Below are 25,124 nucleotides of genomic sequence, written 5' to 3'. Positions count from 1 at the left end.
AAATCAACTACGCCATTGAAGCAAGGGGACATCGTTTTCGTACATGCGGACAGATGCAGGAGAACCACGCCAGCTATGGTCACGGAAGTGTACCGCAGTGCCGACGGTCTCAATCGTTCCTGCAAGATCAAGTTGCAAGGCGGTCACCTTGCGATCAGGCCGATACAAAGACTGTACCCACTTGAACTATATGTTTAACTTTGCGCGGCCGGGAATGCTGATTATTTTTCACGTTCCGGGCTGGGACAAGGAAACGAGAAAGAAGAAGAGCGCGAGCAGAGGGAGAGACGCAAGGACGCTCAAGTGACAGCAGAGCGCCTCCGAGCGCAGTTAAATAAACAGGTATATTTTGCCTTATACCTTAAAGACGGAGTTGAGTCTGATCGCAGTGTCTGGAACGCCATCGTCTTAATAGCCGCATGACACTTTTATTATTTCGGGGAAATATTCTTTCGTATTACACATAATGAATACATATTCTGCGTAATATAAAGGATTTGTAGGTTCAAAACAATTCCTGTTCTCTCGTCAATGTAACACCGATTCCGAAAGAACAATCAAGTAAAATTATCCGTAGTTAGGCGACTCCGGACAAAAAATTAGTCGAGCATAGCTCTTGATATTGCCTGAATTTTTCATCCGAATCAACGTCGCCACACAATTGAACGCGAATTTTATACCATACGAACGTAGCTTTTTAACATTACCCATAGTTTATTTTGCTTTCGCAAAGGGTTCCTTTCACTTATGGATCGCACGAGTAACCAGAATAACGGGCTAAGATGGTGTTTTCGGCTCACTGTCAAGTGTGCGCGGACGCGCGTTTTCGCCGCCCTGAAAACTGTTCGGCGAGCTCCCGGCATACCACCGTTTCGAGAATTGATCGGCGCGTTTATTGTTTTGTGGACGCGCGTCTACTGAAGCAAAACAGGCGACCCGAAAGAATCGCAAAACGAAGAGAAAAAGGAACCGCGCGCGGCCTGCGATTTATACCCGATCCTCCAGAGGGCGCAACGTGCGGAACGTGCCTTCCGCCGGCGAAAAAAAATAAAAAAAAAAAAAATAAAAGGCGATCTTTTCCGAACCTCGGCTGCGACGCGACGTGCGGCGGGGCTTTCAGCCTTGTTGCTCAAAACGAATAAGCCCCTGTCTCTTTGTCTGTGCATCAGCAATAGTAGCAGCCGTCTTGCGCTGACCAGGCACGTGAGGATAGAGGCTGTCACCGCCGTTGCAGGGGACACACCTCCCGGCTGACCAATCACAATGGGCCAGTGTTGCGGAAAAGAGGCGCCACGCGGCGGCCGTAAGTACCACGAAAGGCGGCAACGCCGGCCGCTGTCCGATCCACGGCTTTTAGGCCGAACGGCAACTTTTACACGGCCTGACCGGATGCGTAAATTACGCATAAACTGCAACGCGCCGACTTGTGCAACGTTGTTGATAACGGCTCTGGAGGTCTCACGTCTCGCGAACGCCTGCCGAAGTTATTCAATAGGCACTCGTACAAGTGGTCGGTATTCAAAGAAGAATGGTTGTGCCCACATGTTGTAATAATCGATTTTCGTATTGCTGTAGGTTTTATTAACTATTCGTAACAGAGTTTAAGAGCGTTCTAAGATATGAGTGTAACTTATATCTGTTTTCCTCTTTGTTGCGCAGGATGCATTGCACTCTTTTTTTTTTCGTTTGTCTGTTTCTTTTTGTTATTTTTGCATAGAAAGAAAACTACATTCGATCAGTACCCCTGGATGAAGGTTTCAGCATTCCGTAAACTCTGACGCTGAGTTCGGATATCTCGGGCATGTAATCGCACTCCTCACGTTTTCTGCTGTTGCGAGTTTTATCTGCACCGGTCGCGTATTTCGACGCGGCGGAGTAGACGCACCAAAGCTCCCTGATCGGTTGCCCACATATCGCGCGTAAGCTGGAGCCAACACGCTTTTGTTACTCTACGCACTGCCGTTAAAAATATCCAGGTCCGTATTCACAAAAGGTTCTTACGTTTAAATTATTCGTAAGACAAATTTTTAGCCAGTTCTGATGCTGGAAACGCTATCGGCGAAGACGACTCATCCATGGGAAAAGCACGAATGAAAAGCTTTGTGAATTTGGCTCCGTTATTGTAGACCGCTTCTGCAGTACGGAAGCAGAGGCCGCATTCACAAGGTTACCCATGGGCATAGTTTGCAATTGGCCGTGTGCTTTCGCCCCGCCTGGGTGGTCTACTGGCTAAGATACTTGGCTGCTGACCCGCAGGTCGCCGTATTAAATTCCGGCTTTGGCGGCTGCATTTCCGATAAAGGCGGAAATGCTGTAGGCCCGTTCGCTCAGATTTGAGTGCACGCCAAATTTCAGGAGCCCTCCACTACGGCGTCTCTCATAATTATATTGTGGGTTTGGGACGTTAAACCACACGTATCAAGCATCATCCGTGTGCTTCCGCGCTAATATGTGCAACATCACCGTTGGCCGGTTAATGCGACTAGCTTCAGCGTAGCCTCATTGTGAATATCTTCAACTTGAAATGTAGCGCAGAAAGGAGGGAAGCGACGGGTGGGAGCTTTTCGTATGGTTTATAATATTGCGTGGAGTGTACATCTCAATTCCAAGAAAATAATCATTTGAGTAACGACTATGCTTTGTTATAGGTGAGCTTGCAGGTCTGTGCGAAGCGCTGTACGTTATTCCCGACAGGCTTCGCGCAAGTTTCACGAGTATTCAGCGCGTGACACACGTAGTAACTTCACGACATCCATCATCTCTATACGCCGCCGCAAGCCATTCACTCTGTACTAGACGCCGCCGAGAATGGCCGAGAAGGAAGGCAATGAAGAGCGAAAACAAGAAGGGCGTCATTCGTGTCACAGAGCGCGAGAAAAAGATAAGGCCGGAGGCAGTAAAGAGATAGCGCAGTCGGCGGCCCCTTTGAGCGGACGTGCACGGTTTTCGGCCCCTTCCGTAGCGTAATGCCGGCGGATTTCCTGCACACGCGCAAACAAACATCGCCGCGTGCGCTGCGATTCGGCAGCCACCGCTTGCCCTGCCACGTCGTTCGTGACCGAGACGAACGCGAGTCGTGACTCGTCTTCCAACACTCTGAATGCGCCACACACAGGCGCAACTCACGCGGAGCTCTCAAGAAACGCGAAGAACGCAGAGCAAAAAAGACTGTGTAGCTTCAGACGTGTATGGTCCGCCATAGTTTGCCGTCATATCATCAAACGAATTCAACAGTTATATGTAGCTGCGGCCTCGTAGGTTAGGCAAACTACATTAGGATACGCAAATTACATTCTATACACGTCCTGATAACGGAGTGGAATCATGTGCGTCATTAGGTGCCAAACTGCATTTCATACAAGTAAAACGTTTCGTGCAGATTCACACGCGTCAAACAGATTAGCGGTTTCCACTTTCGATGCGGGCACAAAAAGATTTCAACGGCGCCCCTCTGTGCACGTTCGTTCGTTCCGAGTCGCATCAGGGACGTGCTGGCGACCGCGCTATCGACCTCGTCCCGGGCGTCCCTTACTGCGCGTCGCTCGGTCAGTGGCCTCCGGCTTCGGGTGAGCCATGCACTCGATGTCGCAAGCCATTGTTGCCCTTTATATAAGCAATGTTCGTTTATCTGTTTTGAATATTTGTCGCGAGCCGACGGAAGGGACAAAGACCGCAACACGTACATGTTCGCGTGAAGTACACACACGAGAGAAAGATAGAAATAGACCCGCGGCAAAACAGAAGAGGGGGTGGAAAAGGCGAAGGAATGGTGATCACGTCACATGCACCGCTTCGCTCGAAGTAAACAACGAGCAGCTGCGGTGAACGTCGTCGGAGAGTTATTTACTCACGTTGGAAAGTAAAGAAAAAACAAACGAACTCGAATAACACGTTTTCGGTGCAATTCGTTTAATTGACACATGACGTCGTTTGTTGCGTAATCGGTCCGTGCGGCTCGCATTGTCACAAGAGCGGGGCGAACTTCCTGCCATGCGATGTGCTCTAATAACGGGGTAAAAACTGGCCAAGTGCAAGGCTTAGCTATTACACCACTTGAGTTAAAGTGGGTTCAGGTATTGCAAGAGTAGTCAAGATTTGAGTAAAGCAACAAAGAAAAAAATATGTTTGTGGGAGGGCGCAGTTAGGAAAGAAAGTAATCTCAAGAAAAATAAACCTGATGCCAAATAATATTCGAAAGCATCATGTTGAACACAACGTCAGGAAGAAAGGCTGCGCTGGCTAGAACGTTGATTACATTCAATCTGCTTGGTGGGCCCGAGGTAAGGCGATTGTTGTGAGACGACGCGCCAGATGGTCTGTTCAGTACGCGGCACCTGTATATAGCGATGGTTAAGTACGTAAATGGAGTATTTCTGTTAATTACAGGGTTCAGTCATGCGAAATAAACAAAGAAACAAATAAATAAATAGTTCACTCGCTGATATCTCAGTTCTTGTTGGGTGCTTTATATTACTCCTCATGTCATTTACCAGAACTTTTGTCATAGTCCAAGCGCTAACTTTGGACATGAGCATGCTACATGCTGCCCCATTCAATCGTGAGTCACCTTTCATGCTGTAACTTCACTTCCCCGTGCAGACCGCTCACCACCCAACGGTCGTGACGCACTTAGCTCGTCACAAAAGCTAAAAACTAGAACAGTGCACCTACACGTTTTAGTCCCGACTGAGAACGATCATTTCCTAGTTATTTATTAATTTTTCGTCATTACAAGATTCAGTCCCAAGGCTGTCAAATTACATTGTTCTACCTCTAAACAGTTCCGCTGCAGTTGAATATCACATTGAATAAATCACACGTGTTCTTTCTGGTGATATCAGCATGTTTTACTGCGCCTGCTGTCTAGCCTGATGCGTCGTTAGCACATCACGAGTGCAGTTCGCCCGAGACCACCTTAACATTTCTTGGCGCGATTCAGGCAGGCGGGTGATGACGCATCGCAGCAGTTTAGTTGTTATTTTACACTTGACTGTATTAAAACGCCTTTGTTGTTTCGTATTTCATTATTCTACTCGAAGCTGCCGTGCTAGCTTTAATAACAATAATTGATGGAGTGAAACGTCCAAAAACCACGATATTGTGCCATGCTGACCTTAAATCGTTACACCGCGATGCCTTATTTGATTTCTTGCTTCACAGTATCCACTCGGGAACAATCTCGGGAACAGTCAATCTGATGGTACGGGTTGTACCGACCACAGTGCAATGTACGCATACCCTTTAGTGTCTCAATTTACCGAATTCTCTGAACATATACAGATGGTGCCCCGCCAAGGTGGTCTAGCGCATGGCGAAGGTACTCGGCTGCTGAGCCGCAGATTGTGGGATCGAATCATGGCTGCAGCGGCTGCATTTTTGATGGAGGCGAAAATGATGTAGGCCCGTGTGCTCAGATTTGGCTGCACGTTAAAAAACCCCAGGTGATCAAAATTTTCGAAGCCCTCCACTACGGCGTCTCTCATGATCATAGGATGGTTTTGGGACGTTAAAGACCATATATCTACAAAGATGAATGGCTTCACTATATTGGGAATATATGTTTTGATAATTATAAGAGAAAAATCACGAACTAGGTTTTTAGAGGAGTTTTTTATTATAAAAGACAGTCTACTTACCATGGGTGTTTCCTATACTCATGGTGACTGAGAAATTACAGCGGGAGCAGTAATATTTGTATAAAAATATTTGATAGAGAAAGGATTCGCAAGCAATAAAACCTGCACACCATGAATATTGATTCCTCACCGCGGTGGTCTAGTGGCTAAGGTACTCGGCTGCTGACCCGCAGGTCGCGGGTTAGAATCCCGGCTGCGGCGGCTGCATTTCCGATGGAGGCGGGAATGTTGTAGGCCCGTGTACTCAGAATTGGGTGCACGTTAAAGAACCCCAAGTGGTCAAAATTTCCGGAGCTCTCCACTAAGGCGTCTCTCATAAACGTATGATGGTTTTGGAATGTTAAACCCCACATAGCAATCAATCATGAATATTGATTAAGCTTGCGATTACGCACGCGCTATCTTTGCAAGCCTCTTCCGTTTGTGCACTATCAAGCAATGTCAAGCACCAGGATAAGCATTTTTCGGCCCTTTAAACACCAACCATGCGCGTGGTTTTGTGAAGTAAAAGTGTTATCACCATCGCTATATATTGTGTGTATTCGGGAAATTTCGCGTCAGCCAATTCGACAATGGAACTTTGCCTTTCTCCATTTTTTCTGGCGTTGTATTTCGTCAGATAAGCTGCAATTGCCACGCTTGTCAAAAAAATAATAATTACAAGAAAGGAAGTAAACAGAAAGGGAGAAGGCAGGGAGTTTAACCAGAAAGGTACCATGGTACTAAACGGGTATTTGTTTTGTTTGTTTTTCATCGCAATTTATTACGCCATTAGCTTTAGTTTGCCGAGATTCAGTGCGTGTTCACAAAATGAACGAGGTGTCGCAGCGATATTTTGCCGAAAGATTAATTAAACGATAATTTGCTCGCTGCTCTATGACGCATTGCGACGCAATGGCGGTAGAGCAATAATATTATTCAACTGAAGTAAAATGTATGACAGTGTTTAGGCTGTGCTCTCGGTGTTGAACCAGTAACCGCTCATTATTTAACGTCCCAAAACCTCTATATGATTATGAGAGACGCCGTAGTGGAGGGCTTCGGAAATTTCGACCACCTGGGGTTCTTTAACGTGCACCCAAATCTGAGCACACGGGCCAAGAGAGTTTTCGCCTTCATGAAAAATGCAGCCACTGCAAGTGTGTAGGTCGTGCAAAGGAGGAAATATATATACGGTACCAATCTGTTTTACAACTTGCGAACAAAAATTTTGTGACAGAGCTTGTAAGATAATTTCTTTGCGCAAACATTTCTGTTCCACCCCCTTTCCACCATTATTCTACCTTTAAAGCGTCAAGTTTGTTGACACACACGGTAACAAAACACAAGCGTGGTTCATGAACGACCACTAATAATTTGGCGGTCGCAAATCGTAATATTGAACTTCTCAGCGCAAAAACTTCCGACAAGTAACACAAGAGACGAGGACGAGCCCTCGTCCTCATTTCTTGTGTTACTTGTCGGAAGTTTTTGCGCTGAGAAGTTCAATAATGCATTACCAACTAGCCCAATCTCACACTTTACTTCAGCAAATTGTAAGGTGGTGTGTTCTGAGAATGATGTCACAGAACTCTACTTCACCTCTCTGTATCCCTCACCTCGTGTACTTGCCATACTTTCTGTACTTCACCCTAATGATTTTCACTGACACCTCGGCCCTTCTCTCTCTTTTGCCCCCTCAATCACCATCTCTCTTTTACCCCCTCCCAACGCGCATGCTAGCCAACTGTTCATAGCCTCATTAACCTCCCTGAGGAGAACCTTCATGTTTTTCCTACATTTCCTCTTTTCCGAGACCTGTGGAAGCGAATAAGAACGTTCACCTTACGAATAACAACTCGCGAAGTAAGGCATCGTAGATTATATACGCCAAGTAACCGACGTTATCGAACATATCCACTGTCAGCGGTCTAGTTGTTTTATCTGAATCTGAGGTTAACAGCGTCTGTGTGAAATCCGCAGCATCGAAGTCTAGTCGTTGTAGAGTATACAGAGCACGACACAGCGATCCGCGTCATGTGTGTACCACAAGTCACGGGTGGATGGCTCGCCCCAGGATAACGCCCTGTCACGCTTCACGAGTCCTGTGTGAGTTCGTCCAAAGCGTGTTCCTCCCTTTAAATCAGTCTCTTTGGCGCTTGTGTTTATGTGATCATGCGTGTCACGTCGCCAAGTTATTGACGCCAGCGTGTTGAACTGAGTGCCACGACACCGTAGAGTTCAGCGAGCTCAAAACGACACGAGTGATCGGTTCCCCACGACGTCCTGAACACTTGACACGGCCTGCGAGAAACGCCGCAGTAGAAAGCTTCCAATATCAATATCCACTTACAAATCTTTGATGTCATCAGTTTCACAAATATACAAAGAACAATTCGTCCCTATACCGAACAAAAAAAAAGAATAAAGGTGAAAGCAAACTTGCAATGCCCTGGAGCAGTCGTACATGTGAGGGATTCCCAACTTTTTCGGCACTAAACTGCTTCCTGCGCCTTAGTGTCTCTATTAAATACAGAAATGTTCTATCGATTTATTAGAGATTAGTTTAAACGCTGTTTACCGTTACCCAAAATCATCAGGTACGTCAGAAAAGTAACCTTTTTTTTTTAAATCCACAACTTGAGTGTTTAACAAGCTTTGTAAAGTAGGTGAAAATGAACATTCATTGTGCTTGCCGCGGTTTAATGACAATCGTCATCAGTGAACCTAAACAAAGGCTAAGCATATATCCCAGCGTATAGCAAATATTCTAGAGGCTAAACACACACTCTAAAGATGTACTGAATAAATTATGACAATATCAAGGTCAAGAACTGGGCGGTGACGAAAGCCACATGTGCTACTACTAACAAAATACTGGGTCATTTACTTGTAATGAACTTATTCCGCAGCAGAAAAGAAGAAAAAAATAGGCACACTACGTTGTCAACGAAAGCGTCCTACCATCTCATCGGTTCCTTCCACATTGCATAGTTTTAAGTTGGTTTTTTATATTGCTTATAAAACACGTCGCACAATTACGCCTGTTATGTTGTATCGCATTAGAAGAGGCACATGTGTGTTAATTCTCAATTACTTCATTTAAAAGAATCACTAGATAACATTCATTATTTGCATTACGAATAGGACCCCATGTTGTCGCATAAACTCGAAAAGATCCAATAAGCACTCACCAGTGAAATTGTTGACGATTCGAGTTTATCCACAAAACTCTTGTTTTTAAAGGGCGTTTTCAACGTTGAAAAGGGCATTTCCCAAGCTGGAGATTATAAATAGAAAAGAGCCCACCTCTATCAGCGGAAGCAACCTCGTAGTGTATGTTTGCGTCTGTTACAACACGTTTTAAGGTTCCAATACAAACAAAAGTAGTTGTTTTGTGTTCAAGTATTTGAGATCAAGCCTGCCAGACGTCTTGAATACGCTTAGTGTGTTCGCATGTTTTCGGTCCCAGAGTTAAGGTTTCATAATAATAATAATAATAATAATAATAATAATAATAATAATAATAATAATAATAATAATAATAATAATAATAATAAATTTTTTGCTTATCAAGATGAGGCAAGCTTGAATAAGCAGAGTAATCTTTACTAACTTCTGATTCCTTTCTCCCTCCAGAAAAGTACGGTTTGGTGAGTTTACAGTATAGCAAATCAAGAACTTTATAACGAGGCGAATAAACATTATTTGAGAAGAAATAGAAGGATAGAGAAACAGGATTATCAACAACAATGTATATTATATTCATTGGAAATAAAAGTAAATAGAACACAGTGCAACAAGTCATAATGCAAAATTAAAAACGGAATTTAAGGAAGTTGGAAATTTACGATAAATGAATTTTGACTAACGCCGCATACCCTCCAAAACTAAATAAATAAATTCCGAAAAAACAGCCTCTAAACTTCAAGAAAAGTATACTCCAAAAACACGGAGCCCTGTTTATGACCCAAGCTCAAATTGCGAAACAAAAACGCAGAAGCTTTAAAATAATGTTTATTAAAATGATATGAACACCGAATATAGTTGATACAAACTATTAATTGTAAACAACGCCTGAAAAGACGGACTAATAGGAGCACAGGACAAGCTCTGACTGCCAATTACATGTATATTGGTGTCTGCACAAGTGTTTGGGCTACGGCAGCAGGCCAAGGAACACAACGAGAAGGCGAGTCGTCGTCAAAATAGCTCTTGCTGCGCGAGCGTCACGCAACCTAATACTACAAAATAAAGCATGTGTAAAAATTGAAATTAAAAGCACCCACCAACAGGTTAGCTTTCGAGAGAGTGTTCGAGAGATTGTTGAGCGTGTTGACGGAGAACTTACGCAGGAAGTTACTCTTTGATACATTGAAGTGGTCTCGAAAATATTTCCTAGCTATCCGAGTGATGTGTCTCCTCAGCATACACGTGTGTCTGCTAGGTGGGGTGATCGGCCGGACTTTGCGCCGTAGACAGCTAGATTACCACCAGTCTTAATCTTGGCACTGTGGGCATGCGCACGAGAACATTCGTTTAGACAGCGTCACGTTCGTACTATGGGCGTGCCGCCACAAGAAGTGATATAATTTAACAAACTACTTATCATCTCGATCAAAAGTTCGCAGGCCACGCTTCCATATAGGAATACATGAGTTAGTGGCCTGCGAGCTTTTGGTCCCCCATCCCTGTACGTTTCGCACTCAACGAACTTCGGAAAAAGCCGCTTACTTTATGGTCCACGAACTTGTTGTCTGCCGTTGAACTTTTTGCTCAAAATTCTCAATTTATTGGGTGCGGTAAACATCTTTCTTACAGTGGTCAGATAGCCCCGCCGCGGTGGTCTAGTAGCTAAGGTACTCGGCTGCTGAACCGCAGGTCGCGGGATCAAATCCCGGCTGCGGCGGCTGCATTTCCGATGGAGGCGGCAATGTTGTAGGCCCGTGTGCTCAGATTTGGGCGCACGTTAAAGAACCCCAGGTGGTCGAAATTTCCGGAGCCCTCCACTATGGCGTCTCTCATAATCATATGGTGGTTTTGGGACGTTAAACCCCACATATCAATCAGATCAATTACAGTCATCAGATTGCTAGAGACACCTCCGAGGTCTTTTAGAAGAAACCTGCTGCTTTAGTGCCCCGCCGATATCACTTTCAGAGATAACGAGCTTAAGTTTCTTGGAAGTTGAGGTCTTCCTAGCATGATTTTATTTTGGAGAGTTATATACGCTTAATTTTCTAGTTTTCAAATTGCGTGATGCGTGCGCAGAAAGTGATGTTTCGCGATGGCTAGCCTTCCCGCCTCCTTCTCCCCCCCGTCCTCTCATACTCTTTTACAGCTGTACTTTCGCCATGCGAGTTTTTATATATGTACTCGAAGCCCCACCGTGGTGGTTCTGTGGCTAAGGTTCTCGGCTGCTGACCCGCAGGTCGCGGTATCGAATCCCGGCTTCGGAGGCAGCATTTTCGATGGAGGCGAAAATGCTGTAGGCCCGTGTGCTCAGATTGGGGTGCACGTTCAAGAACTTCAGGTGGTCGAAATTTCCGGAGCCCTCCACTACGGCGTCTCTCATAATCATATGGTGGTTTGGGGACGTTCAAACCCACATATCAATCAATCATATGTACTCGTAATATAAAAACAAACGAGCATGGTACTTATAACAATGTGTGTGTGTGTGTGTGTGTGTGTGTGTGTGTGAGAGAGAGAGAGAGAGCGAGAGCGAGAGAGAGAGAGAGAGAGAGAGAGAGAGAGAGAGAGAGAGAGAGAGAGAGAGAGAGAGAGAGAGAGAGAGAGAGAGAGAGAGAGAGAGAGAGAGAGAGAGAGAGAGAGAGAGAGAGAGAGAGAGAATTTATACGGTTCATGATCTTGGGAGGGTGCTGGTTCAAAAATTTCGAGGTGCTGCTGCCACTGATTTTTTGCTTTTGTGTCAGTATCTGGCTTGATCCTTGGTTGTTTGTATGAAAAAGCTATCTCGTATTAAAGAAGTATGAGCTAACGGCTTGGATCAGTCTTTTAGTGTAGGTAGGATAGCCATGTATTCATGGGTGGAAGTGCTGTGCTAATTGCATCATTCTGTGTCAATCTGACTTGCTGTTCTTAAATGACAATTTCCATGTGCAACGCTAAATTTATTCAAGTTTTATCATCGACATAGCAGCACACATGGGCTATACAAAGGACTCAACAGCATCCATATTTCATGTAGTTCGGTCACGTCGTCTTGAGGTTCATGCATCAATCTTGCGCCATGTGAACAAAATGCGTGAATCTTGTTGAGGGTGCATTACTGCCCATACCTCATTATGCGACTCCATGTTTTAACAGCAAAGGTTAGTCAAACTGTCAAGATGGCAGCGGTGTTGCAAAACTTCGCTGCAACATTGCCGAGCAATTGCCGAGCACAACACGCGCTCTACGATGGAGGCTGTGGAACCGTATAAACTGAAAAAAATAAAAATTAGCTTCACTGGTGAAACATTAAATGCAATAGAAACAATTTGTAAGGTTGTAATGGTAATGGCAGCGATGGAGTGTAGTATTGGTGTGCAGCGATGGCGCAGTGGTTAGAGCATCCGCCTCGCATGCAAAAGGTCTGTGGTTCAAATCCCGGTGCCGCGCAGTTATCCAACCGGATAAAAAAAAGTCCACGTGGTGATGGAACTGCATTAAGAGGCCTGGGGTGCGGCCTCACCGGTAACCACCGCCGGTAACGCACTCCCTCACCAGAGAAGGGTTGGCTACCCTGGTGCAGTATCTGGCCACTACCTCCCACATGCATACGTCAAATAACAATGCCCCGCCGTGGTGCTCTAGTGGCTAAAGTACTCGGCTGCTGACCCACAGGTCGCGGGTTCGAATCCCGGCAGCGTCGGCTGCATTTCCGATGGAGGCGGAAATGCTGTAGGCCCGTGTGCTTAGATTTGGGTGCACGTTAAAGAACCCCAGGTGGTCGAAATTTCCGGAGCCCTCCACTACGGCGTCTTTCATAATCATATGGTAGTTTTGGGACGTTAAACCCCACATATCAATCAATCAATCAAATAACAATGATTAATTATGCATCTCCCAGTTCACAATTTACAAAAATCAGCGGTATTTTGTTCTAGATAGTGTATTACATCTTTGTGTTATGCTCGCATGTATCTTTAAAATATTCTTAACATGCCATCCAGCATTGAACTGATTTTTTTAGTGTGTTCATCACTTTCAACAGAATTGTAACCATTTTTATGTACGACCACTCCTGCTTGGACCGAGAAGGTCTGCAGTATATTGAAATAATATCAACAAAATAAATAAGTCACTGGCTTTTGACTGACAGCCCTTTCATGTTCTATTGTTATAGTATATTTTGAACCTAATTAGGCGCAAACAACAGTAAGGGCTGCGCAGCGTGGATGGATGATTCGCAATAAAGTTATGCGCTGGGATTGCCTGTGTAGGAGCAATTCTTCCCAGACAATTGATTTGTTAAATGCAAGGTCTTCGTAATTTGACGAACCGGCATGATCATGGAACCCAATGAGAACAGTGATAGACGAGGACTTATCCGTCTTCATGACGTCACATCGTTGTGGCTTGCAGTGAAAGCCTTTTCGTACGTTTGAGTTATATAGGTGATGTTCTGATCTGGATGCAAGGAAAGCGTATACAGGCATTCTGGCATAATGAACGAATGCATGATTACAGCATGACGCACACCATCAGAGCAAGACTTTACGGTTGTGGTTATCGCTATTTGGCTGAAGGCACATGCGGAGTGACACAAGTCTGACGCAATTAACGAACGAGATATGTGAAATAAGCATCGCTCATGAGAGATCACAGATATTTACCGTACTAAGACTTAGCTGCAAAAATCGACGAACGTGCTTACCTGGAGTGCGAACTTTGCGGACAGCACAAATGACAGAAGCGTCGCAAGAGCTCTGATAAGATGAATCTAGACAATGAATCTAGCAGCACAGTTTTGAACTACTTCCAGGGCAGAGGCGAGGTAGGACTGGTGTGGGCTCCACATAGCGGATGCGTACTGTAGCTTCGGTATGATGACGTTACAACATGCTCGAGAACTCGTCTTTCTTGTGAAGCACTACGCACAAATTTACCCCTCAGCTAAGCGCTTGTACGATTAGCAAGAGGGAATCTCTGTTTTATCGGTTATTTTTACAGCTCGAAAATGTGGTGCGGGGTAACACATTTCTGGCATTTACATAATGAACCACTGCATTGATGATCATGATAACATATGAGCTTTAACGTCCCGAAACCACCATATGATTATGAGAGACCCCGTAGTATACTCCGGAAATTTTGACCACCTGGAGTTCTTCAACGTGCACCCAAATCTGAGCACACAGACCTACAGCATTTTCACCTCCATCGAAAAATCACTGCCTTGGTTTACGTGACTTGCTAACTGTAAATTAACGTAAGAAAAATGCAAGAATGTCCGTGTACTCAAACCTAAATGCATACCAAAGAGCCCGAGGAGGTCTTACCGGATCCCGAGTCACCAATTACAGCTGCAGTTTTAATGAAGTCGTTGTTTTGGCATGTATAGACCCGGAATGTTGCGTATACTTTCGGATAGTCACAAAAGAAACGCCATACAAGAAGGCCCTGCAAGCACTACTACGCTTTTTTGCGGAATATCGGTGTTTCTGAACAGTTGTAGCCAGAACGCCCATCCTGTGTTTGTGTTTTTGCTTTCTCCTGAGTGCACGTGCTTTTTTTCTCTTTTTTTTTATCTCTGCATCCTCATTCTTGCCCCCATATCCCCACCCCCAGTGGTGGGTAGCAAAGCGTATACCAATGTTTGGTTAAACTCTTCTCTTTCTGCTCCTTACGTCAAGGTTCAGATCCCCGGAATTGTATTATAAGAAAGATCGCGCCACTTAGCATTTTAAGAGCACTTCATCGCAGCAGGTGAAATTCTTGCATACAAAGACGTCGTGATTAGAGAACGCTCGGACGCAGGATACGAGCTTTTGCGCAACGAAATTACAACACCACGCAGGGTGACACTTGGATGTTAAACGGTAATTTTGACGATGCGGAGACGATGCTCTGTGATACTGACTTTGCTTGTCATTGCGGACGTCATTTTTATAAATGCTTTTAAGGAATGATTCCATGCACTTCTCAGCTACGTTTCGTTTAAGCACAAGCGTCAGGTATTATATCGTAGAAATTTAGTATAACATAAATAATAACTGGTGCAGTTTTGGCGTGCAAGTGGGTAGGGTCTCGATAAAACTTTGCCTATGCGAAGGTCTTAGAAGCATTCCCTATAGATCTATCTTTGTGAAAATGTTAACTTACATTTATTTGTATATAGTTTCTTTTCTTTTCTTTCTTTAGGGGGGACCCCACGGATCAGTAGTAGAAGCCCTCGGTGTTATTGAAGTGGGAGCCAAGACAGTTTACTAAGTTTATAAAAAGTCTACTGCCAGTTGAAAAAGTGAAATGAGCAAAATACAGGTTTTTAAACGTTAAAAGAGCCAAAGAGCCTGCGAAAGCTGAGGCATGCATGTGCCACTCATCGACAAATCGAATGGCAAAGTTTACTTTAAAAAGAAAACGAGGGCCATAAAAAGAAAGCGACTAGCCTGGCACTCAGTGCATCCCTGTTCAGGGAACTTCTTCATCAATTGTTATCCGCATGGTGATCTTTTCTTTTTTGTGCCATCTGAACTACAGATTCATATCTTGCGAAGTTATTTGTTTACCAATTTTTTATTTTTCCAACAGACGCTGGCGATAAGAACGTTTTATCAGCATACTGTTAACTTAGCTGACATGCTGCCTCACCCACTGCCTGAGCCCCCTCAAGGGGGTTGTACATAAGCGGTGGGACTTCACTATAGTTAGGTGAATTCACTCGGTTGATTGATTTGTGGGGTTTAACGTCCCAAAATCACCATATGATTATGAGAGACGCCGTAGTGGAGGGCTCCGGAAATTTCGACCACCTGGGGTTCTTTAATCTGCACCCAAATCTGAGCACACGGGCTTACAGCATTTCCACCTCCACGGGAAATGCAGCCGCCGCAGCCGGGATTTGATCCCGTGACCTGCGGGTCCTCAGGAATTCACTTGGTACGAAAATTTGTTACATTGCCCAAGAAGTTTGATGAATTAGCAATGGCTGCAATGATGTGGGAAAGGCCATTCCGGTCTGTGGCTGCTCGGGGGAAAAATGAAGAGAAAAATGTGAGGGTGTGAGCACGTGGGCGTGACACTTGTGGTTCGTGCCAGCGGCCGTGAAGTATGCGCGTAAGGTTAACGATGTAAGGTGGATGACCGAGATCCCTGTAAAAAAAAAGTGGAATAAAGCTAGCGTGACAATATGACGACGAAGACAGAGATTAGATAAACAGGATTCCGCTTACAATGACGGTATACGTTAGCTCGGTAATGATAGGCGCAATTAATGGTTTTAGCGGCACGGTTTTGGACTGCTTCCAGGGCAGAGGCGAGGTAGAACTGGTCTGGGCTCCAGATAGCGGATGCGTACTCTATAGCATCGGTCTGATGACTGATTTGAAGGTCGATACGCATTGCCCGGCCAAGCTGTCTGACAGGTTCCTCTGTTGAACGGCATGCGTCAAAGAGGAGCTGGTAAGGCACACTTGAGAATTACCAGAATTATTGTCAAATATTGATGTATGATGAAATGTATTACGTCGGAGCGCTCGGAAAGAGCAACTTTTTATTCAAATAAATTATTCGATGTAATCAACTCCCGTATATGAAATAAATTATTTCGTTCATTTTTGAAGCAAAATGAAGTGCGATAATAGCGAGCAGTCATTTTGGTAAAAAGAAAGAAAATGGGCTTATATGCTTCAGAACAACGCACGTAATACCGTTCACAATTATACATAATAAAATCGGAGGGTTTGTAAATGATTATCTACTGTTCTCAATTATCTGGCGCACCATAGCAATGACAGTACTAGAAGAAAACGGCATGCTTCCAGACGCACGTCTGGCATGGTGTTCAGAGCATGGAAGCTAGCAATGTGCTACAACGAAAGAACATTTCTTTTAGTTCATTGAAACTTCCAGTGCAAGACTTGCCAAACAATGAAATTAGAGCAAATTTACATGCAGGCTACCTAACGGAGCCTTTTTTTTAAATGTCTAGCAATTTCTCAGCAGAAGTCATTTTACCAGTGTGTCCACTTAATAACGTGTGTCTGTGCCACAGCCGGAACTATCCGGCAGCAGAATCTTTCGGAGCAATTGAAGTTAGTCCTCACATCCATATTTCCGTCTCCCTTGTAACACCTATAAGTGTTTACATGCAATGAGCATGCAGATATCCCTGAACAAGTCAAGGCGAAAAAAAAAACAAACTTTACCTTGACTTTGTCAGTGACCGCATCTACATCCTCATTGATGCCTGACCAGACGAACTTTTGTCGAACTCTTGACTACATGTTGTTATACATCTTATGTTATGTACTTTAAGCGAAAGAATGAATAATCGCAATGTTCAAATAGTGCGTTCTGAAATCAAGTGCAAATTGAATAAAAGAAATTTCTTAAAATTTGTATTAAAATTTCACTGTTTTCACACGCCAATAGCAAAACACTAAGAGTAAAAAGCTGGTACCGCGGCTCGAAACAGGGTGGTTGGCATTTCCCAACTACGGAATTCTGCGTAACCCATGTGTCATCTCCTCTCTAGTACAGAACTTGTGGCAACATCATCTCATGTACGGTTCATCAGGTTAAACAATTACGTTCTTTAACACAATGAGCCTTACATTGTTCTCGTGCCCGTCTTTTTACTCTAGAGGGGTATTGCGGGTCATATTTCCGGAACTTTCGCTACGCACAACTATGTTAACCCTCAGTGGCAATATGTTACTGAACACGAGGTCGTAAGCTTGATTCCCAGCCACGTCGGTCTCATCGCGATGGGAAGCAGGACGTTCATAAACCTAAATTCGCTTTTGGTCTACATTGAGGTAAAAGTTCATCCGGAATTCCACCACAACGGCGTGCGCCTGTTAGCTAATTGTGAGGTTCCGTGTTGTCAAACAACACAATTGTTTAACTTCATTCGTCAAGCTCAAGATGTAGTTGCAGCAGACTTTGTATTGGTAGCTCATGTTTTACGCAATACTCTGTAGTTGAACAGTTAACCACCATCTTCTAAGAAAAAATGGCAGATCCCACGTACAGTGATGGAATCGGTGATATGCGAATCACGAATGAGGAAGGTTGATAGGTCACTTTAAAATAAGCACTAAATTACGAGGCGGGCGTAAAATATGCCATAAAAAACTTCCATGTCATGATTATCATCATTGAACGTGTCATTTTTACCTTCCTCGTCTATTCATGTCACTTGATACCAAATTTGGTGTATGTGGAGCTAGCGAAACGGCCGCGAGCACGCTATGAGCGTAGCATGTAGTCATGTTTTACATGACACGCATACTATGATTATCATGTGCGGACGCGTCAGACACCTTCGTCGTCTGTTCACGTCACGCAATACCAAATTTGGTATGTCTGAGGCTAGCAAAAGGACCGCGAGTGCATCATGAGCGTGGTATGTTGTCATGTTTTACATGACACACTTGTTATGATTATAATGTTCGTAAGGCATTTACTTTCTTGATCTACTGACGTCACGTAATACAAAATTTGGTATATATTAAGCTAGCGAAACGGCCGTGAGTGCATCATGAGTATAGCGTGTAGTCATGACTTGCATGACATGTTTGTCATGATTTCTACGTTAGGCTCTGTCACTTACATTCCCCATGCAGTCATGTCATACCATACCAGTTTTGCAATATGTGATACGAACGAAACCACCACAAGAGATGCAAGGCCATGAGATGTTTGATTGATATGTGGGGTTTAGTATCCCAAAACCATCATATGATTATGAGAGACGCCGTAGTGGAGGGCTCCGGAAATTTCGACCACCTGGGGTTCTTTAACGTGCACCCAAATCTGACCATACGGGCCTACAACATTTTCGCCTCCATCGGAAATACAGCCGCCGCAGCCAGGCCATCAAATGTAAATCGTGACATTCAAGACATACATGTCATAATTTTCATCTTATGACTAGTCACTTATGCTCATACAGTCATACAGACATGTTATGCCATACCTATTTTGGTATAAATATTATTATCTATATTAAATCGAAGGCAGACAGACAGACAGACAGACAGACAGACAGACAGACAGACAGACAGACAGACAGACAGACAGACAGACAGATAGATAGATAGATAGATAGATAGATAGATAGATAGATAGATAGATAGATAGATAGATAGATAGATAGATAGATAGATAGATAGATAGATAGATAGATAGACTGACAGACAGACAGACAGACAGACAGACAGACAGACAGACAGACAGACAGACAGACAGACAGACAGACAGACAGACAGACAGATAGATAGATAGATAGATAGATAGATAGATAGATAGATAGATAGATAGATAGATAGATAGATAGATAGATAGATAGATAGATAGATAGATAGATAGATAGATAGATAGATAGATAGATAGATAGATAGATAGATAGATAGATAGATAGATAGATAGATAGATAGATACGCTCAAAGTCACTGAAGTTGGCTAAGAAATGCTTCGCATTTAAAGTTAAGTGAATTCAAGTGTATGGTAATAAGAGAAGTAAAATAAAAAAAGCGAATAAAGATAGAAAAGGGGTAAAATGCCGCTTTAGCTTGAGTCCGCGTCATGTATAAGAGAAAGTCTTGTTTCGGAATAAAGTGTACGTGACCTAAACAATGACTGTTTACAACAAAAGTAGACCATCTTCCTACTCAGGACTTGCTGCCTTGGTAGTGAGTGAAAATCGTGGAGGTGCTTTAGTGTCCTCCTGACTATTCTGGCAAACTTTGCACGTAGAGCAGACTCGACTGCTGATGCAGCCACTGCTGTTCACAAAAGTTTAACTGCTGTGTTGTCTGCACACTATATGTTTGAGACAGCACTCGCCGGTTTGTCACCCGGGAAACAGGAGAGCGTTGGGTGAAGTTCGATCGAAGAGGCTGTACGAACATATCTGTGACATTGTGAGATAATGTCCTCGCCCTTTTGAGAACACCATGGAATAAGTGGGGTGCATTAATCTGAAATGACCTGATGATTTAAATATATATGAACAGCAGCAGTGACCAATATAACCTCGCAGATGTTTGACACATCAGATATTCGACATAAAGGCGCACACAGCCGTATACCACTTTTGCTCGGAAAAGCAAAACTCCAGAAATGGAACTGCCGTAAAGACGCACGGAGAATGATATAGTATTGCCAAACGGCGGGCAAATTGTGAGTTAACGGCAACAACACAAAAAGAGAAAATACATTGGAGGAGCAATTGTTTCCGAAAGTTTGTTGAGTCCCGCGGTGCGGAAGTGACTGAAGAAGAAAAGCCCACTTTTAGTTCATCTTTATTTCGAAAAATTCTTCTATTATTCCGCCCGTGTCAGTGTCGACCTAGATCATGTTACGTATATATAGGTTAAATATAGGTTGTGACAAGAAGTTCGTGCGAAACGTTTCTCCTTTAAGCCACATATACGAGCAATAATCAAATAGAACATAAAAAAAGGCCGCAAGTGTATTTTATACAAAGTACGAAAGATTGAGCTCGAATGTCGATATTTTCTCGCACCCCTTGCATTGTCAACTTATACTTGGCCGAAGGAACATTATTCTCAATACATCTGGGGTTAAGCGTGTTATTCTCGGAACGACAACGAAAATGAGTGAGTGAAACAACTTTATTGACGATCCGGCATAAAGGGGGAAGGGGTAGGGGGATTAAAGCGAGACACTAGCGTGCTCGGACGTCCCGGAGCAGCAACGAAAATGATAGGTTATTTTCTGAGAACTTTTCTCTCAGAAGGCAACTCAAGCTGTGGTCGTGATGGCTTTGCTGCGTTCAGGTTCGCTTTCATTTTTCTTGCTGGTTTATGTGGAGAGAAGGAAAGAAGTCCGCGCACAGTAGGTAATTTCGAATAAGAAAGGAATTGAGAGAGAAGGAAAGGAGGACGAAGGGCGAAACAACAGAATAAAGAAAAGCGTGACAGCGCAATCATTTCGTGACGATCTCTTTTGAACAGTGATTTCCGTTGACTGCTGCCCTTGAACGATTGCCCAGATTTCGCAAGCGGCGCGGCCTACCATGACCACTCTGTATAGCAGAATGCACGCGCGCCTTCAACCGTTGTCAAAACACGAACGAACAACCGACTAGCCGGGTATATAATGCATCTATTCATAACGAAACACGTCAATTTTCGACCTGCATAACTAGAACGTACTTGGGCGTTTTATTTTTCATTTTATATGTACGTCGGTGCTCTAGCTATTTTCTCTGTATAGATAATCGACAGCGAAAATACATCATGAAAGCTTTCGAGGTACAAGCAATTGTGAAGGCATAACTTAAATAATAAATAAATATATATATATATATTAAGTTATACATTTACGTTTCGGCCGTGGCCTTTGTCAGAGAATATATATATATATATATATATATATATATATATATATATATATATATATATATATATATATATATATATATATATATATATATTGCAACGAGCAAGGTAGCGTAAAAACACAGGTTATTATTCCAGAAACGTTAGCCGCAACAAGCTGGTACAGGCAGGAACCCGGCAAGCACGACGAGCCACACACGGACGTCAACGTCTTCTTTCACGCTGGCACAGAGCTGGCGCCACTATGCTTCGGTACAATATATATATATATATATATATATATATATATATATATATATATATATATATATATATATATCGCCGGGTCTTATACGCAAGGCGCAAGGTCATTGTGCTCCCCGAAAACGTTATCACGCTGCGGGTACCGTGCACCTCCTCGCCTCTGCGGTAACCAGCAAAAACTTGGCGCCTGGTTTGGTTAATGTATAGGTAAACATCAATAGAAGATAGGCTTGCCATGTCATCGCGATTACTCTTTTCAATTATATTGGCAAAAATGCATGCAAAATTGCTCGCAATGCAGATAAGCATCCGAAAGTTTGCGCGGTTCTTGCGCCGCGAAACCCCACCGACGAGCACGGGTACGCTTGTAACGCCTAGCTCACACTATACGCGCTGTCAAATTGACGGGTCGCCAAGGCACAAAAGCTTTGTATCGCGATCGTCCAGGCGGGCCACGTGACGACGTGCGCACTTGAAAAACATCTGCCGCCTCGGTCTACTGCCGAGACACGAGTGCGGTGCCCCTAGCATCATCGCGGAATCGCCTTTCCCCTCTCTGTCCACCGACAACCGCTGCAGGGACACACGAGCCGAGCTGTCCGCAGGTTCTCCTCCCCATTTCTCTGCCCAGTCACGTAAGCCGCTACCACTTTGTGGCGGTTCTCGGTCCTTGGAAAAAAAAAAAACGCACAATGCATGAAACGCTGTGTTGAGCAATCGAGAGAGTTTCGTGTCTATGGCGAGGAGGCACACGGTACCGTCAGTCGACTCGGCGTCACCATCGAGAGCGGATAGAAGATTCAGGTGCAGTTCATTTTCCCTTATGAGCGCTAGTGGGGTGAAAGAGGAGAATACTTTCTGGATGCACTGAATTGTTGCAATGTATCTGTGGTAACGTAAATGTGCCCCATATGCACGCGCATGCATTGCGTCCCGCCACTGTGCCGCGGCTTTTGCACCCCTCTCTGCTCGCAAGTTTCGTAACATGCATGCATCGAGTTGTGTCTTCCGGTGCAGAAGCACGTTGTGGCTGCATCTCACACTTTATTGTTGCCAAAATTTGTGACAGTACTCATTGTCGTCGCTGACACAGATTTTAAACTGCAAACAATGCAATTAAGTGATATATTTTTGTGAATTGGGAGATGAAGGTGCACTGGAGGGGCGGAGACAGAGTAAATGCGTGTAGAGGCGGCTCTGATAAAAGCTGTTTGCAAGACCGCGTACCAGATCCTTCGTCACTGCCGTTACGCACTCAAGCAAAATTTTCGTGAATTTCATGTGTTTAGCTCATGCCTTGCGCACCGATTGAACTCCTTGTTTTCACCATTACCATAGAAAGGGCTTGATCTCAGCTGCCTGGGAATGCTCATAATTGAGATGGTTAAGCCGGATTCACTGTGTAAATAATGGCGGATACAGACGCATCTTATTGATGACATAATCAGTCATCAAAGTACGTGATTATGCTCGTCTACTCTTTAAACATGCTTTTATTTCTATCTACTAAGTTGGCATATAGTCGCACTTATAGATTTTAAAAGTCGAAGTCCTACAACAGGTGTTGCAGCTTCATTACCTTTGGCTGACTAGACGCAGGAAACCAAAGATCCGTGGATGAGCAGTGAAACTTGTTGCTTGGCAGTGCCGCTCATTGTTGGGCTGTTGCGCAACTGATGCGCAAACTGTTTTCCCTTATACAAGAGTTCAATGGCTTGTGCTATCGCGTTCGAAAGGGGTGGACACTGTGACGATCATCCGCTAAAGCAATCCGAGTGACGCATCTTCGGAGACCGGCAACGATGTCTGTGCCAACATGGTCACGAGGACAAAATCACTAGCACGACTTTCGGGAGTTGACTTGGCGCCATTTTTTTCTTTTTTTTTTTTGCGTGGCAGTCACGCTACTTGCTCACTTAGGTTCGTTTTTCGCACATCCATCTTCCCATATCTCACCAGTAAACGTAGTATTTCCATAGGACAAAAACTACTGCGAAATGCGCCCGCTTAATGATATGATAATTCTTAATGAATACTCTTGCTGCGCTATTTACAAAATGATTTGGAAACCAATTAGCACGATGCCGATGGATGCAATCACTATATGCGCCACACCGCTATTCTTACCGCACTGCAAGCATTTTTCAGATGCCTCGACTGGAGCCTCATATTTGGCCTTATCAAAGCCTTTGATGAAACATGCATGTTTAAGTTACTGCGCACGTTTAAGTCGTCATCGTTGAATTACGTCTACTCCTGAAACGCTTAGCTTTTCCGCTCCCATATAATTCAGTGCTGAACCCAAACTGGTTCCTCATTTCACAGTGTTCTTTGAAACCATAAAACAGCCATTGATTTCTTTAATATTCTCGCGTTTGCGCCAAGACCCAAGCCTGAATATGCGGGGGTGTTCTTCTGCAGGAACGGCCAATCGCGAGAGCAAGCGGTATGATGGCGAATGTTTAACCACCACTAAGGAAATCATTTGACCTGGTGAAAGCTTCTCGAATGCGATTACTATTTTGCTGGGCGTTCACCGAAGCAACGCTCTGGTATAGCGGCCTGTGCATGACCAGAGTACCCGCCTACTGCGCGCGCGTAGCTGTTGAATTTTTACGTATAACTTTGAAGCGTGGTGGTTTGGGCTATAGTTGGTATGACATGACAATTGTTATAGCTTGTGAACAGAATGACGACCTCGTCGTTGTCGTCTTCTTCTTGTCCCTTTGTCGTCGTTCTGTTCTCGCGCTATAACAATCGTCGTGTTTTACGTATAAGTCCTGCCACAGTCAGGGGTGAAAAATGTATACTTGGAGTATTTTCAAGTCCGTGACGGGGGTTCATTTCAATAGTTATGCCGCAACACTTGTATTAACTTCCTTTAAGTGGTTCATAATGGTGAAGACTAAAAAACAAACCTGTATACGATAGCGGGAACACAACTCGGCCAGCCTGCGACCTTCAGCCTCAACGAGGCCAATCGGGGCATCGCGTGCGTGTCGCGGAAAGGAAGGCAGCGCGTCGCCACGGCTTGCGACATTTCCAAGGCGATTCTCGGCATTGTGTTTCGGGTACGTGCGACTCTTATATTTTGTACGTTAAAATGGACGCTCATTTAGAAACAATCGTCGTGCTTGGAAGTCGGCCAGATATTGTTGCGAAGCGTACTGTAACTGGTCTCGCCAAGAGGGAAGCAGGGCTATTAAAGAAAACCAGTTATTTAAAACACTGGCGGATTATCTCTCCTGGAATCATTATTAGGTGACCTTGAGAGAGTGCACCGTGGCGGCCAGGTGTAGCGGCGCTTATTTGCATTCCTGACACAGAAAGAGGGCTCATGCATGAAACTCCGTAACCAGTGCGGTTACTTTATTTATTTATTTATTTATTTATTTACTTATTTATTTATTTATTTATACCATACCCACAGCGCCACTGGCATTACCGTGGGGGGGGGCAAGCAAAGAAAAATTCAAAGCATACAGTTGGAACAATCGCTGACAGCATCATAAAAACAAATAAATACATATACAAGCAGATCATGAGTGTACACTAATGTGCACCATAGTGAATCATTGTGCAAACAAAATAAAAAAATCAAGATTGCAAGTAAACAAGAATACAATAATTAATTTAACAATGAAGTGTATTATAGTGATAAAAGCATAATTACATGAAAAAGAATGCACAATAAGGGAAAATACAAGTACAAGCATATAGCAGTCAT

At 44.0% G+C, this 25,124-nt stretch overlaps 1 protein-coding gene across 2 annotated transcripts in view; it reads left to right on the top strand.

The window, feature by feature from the left end:
- The first annotated feature begins 1,071 nt into the window (after positions 1-1,071).
- LOC119177202 (Golgi-associated plant pathogenesis-related protein 1) overlaps positions 1,072-25,124 on the top strand; it is a 63,372-nt gene continuing 39,319 nt past the window's right edge. Inside the window, exon 1 of one of the 2 annotated variants that reach the window (XM_037428611.2) lies at positions 1,072-1,303. In XM_037428611.2, the coding sequence (XP_037284508.2) occupies positions 1,264-1,303 (40 nt within the window). In that variant the 5' untranslated portion in view covers positions 1,072-1,263. Of the gene's footprint in view, positions 1,304-21,937; positions 22,202-25,124 lie in introns of those variants that run through there. The other variant, XM_037428612.2, reaches the window with a different exon arrangement.

Source organism: Rhipicephalus microplus, chromosome X (assembly GCF_043290135.1).
Source record: "Rhipicephalus microplus isolate Deutch F79 chromosome X, USDA_Rmic, whole genome shotgun sequence".
In the NCBI taxonomy this organism is placed as follows: Eukaryota; Metazoa; Arthropoda; class Arachnida; order Ixodida; family Ixodidae; genus Rhipicephalus; species Rhipicephalus microplus.
This window is presented reverse-complemented; position numbering and strand designations above follow the sequence as displayed.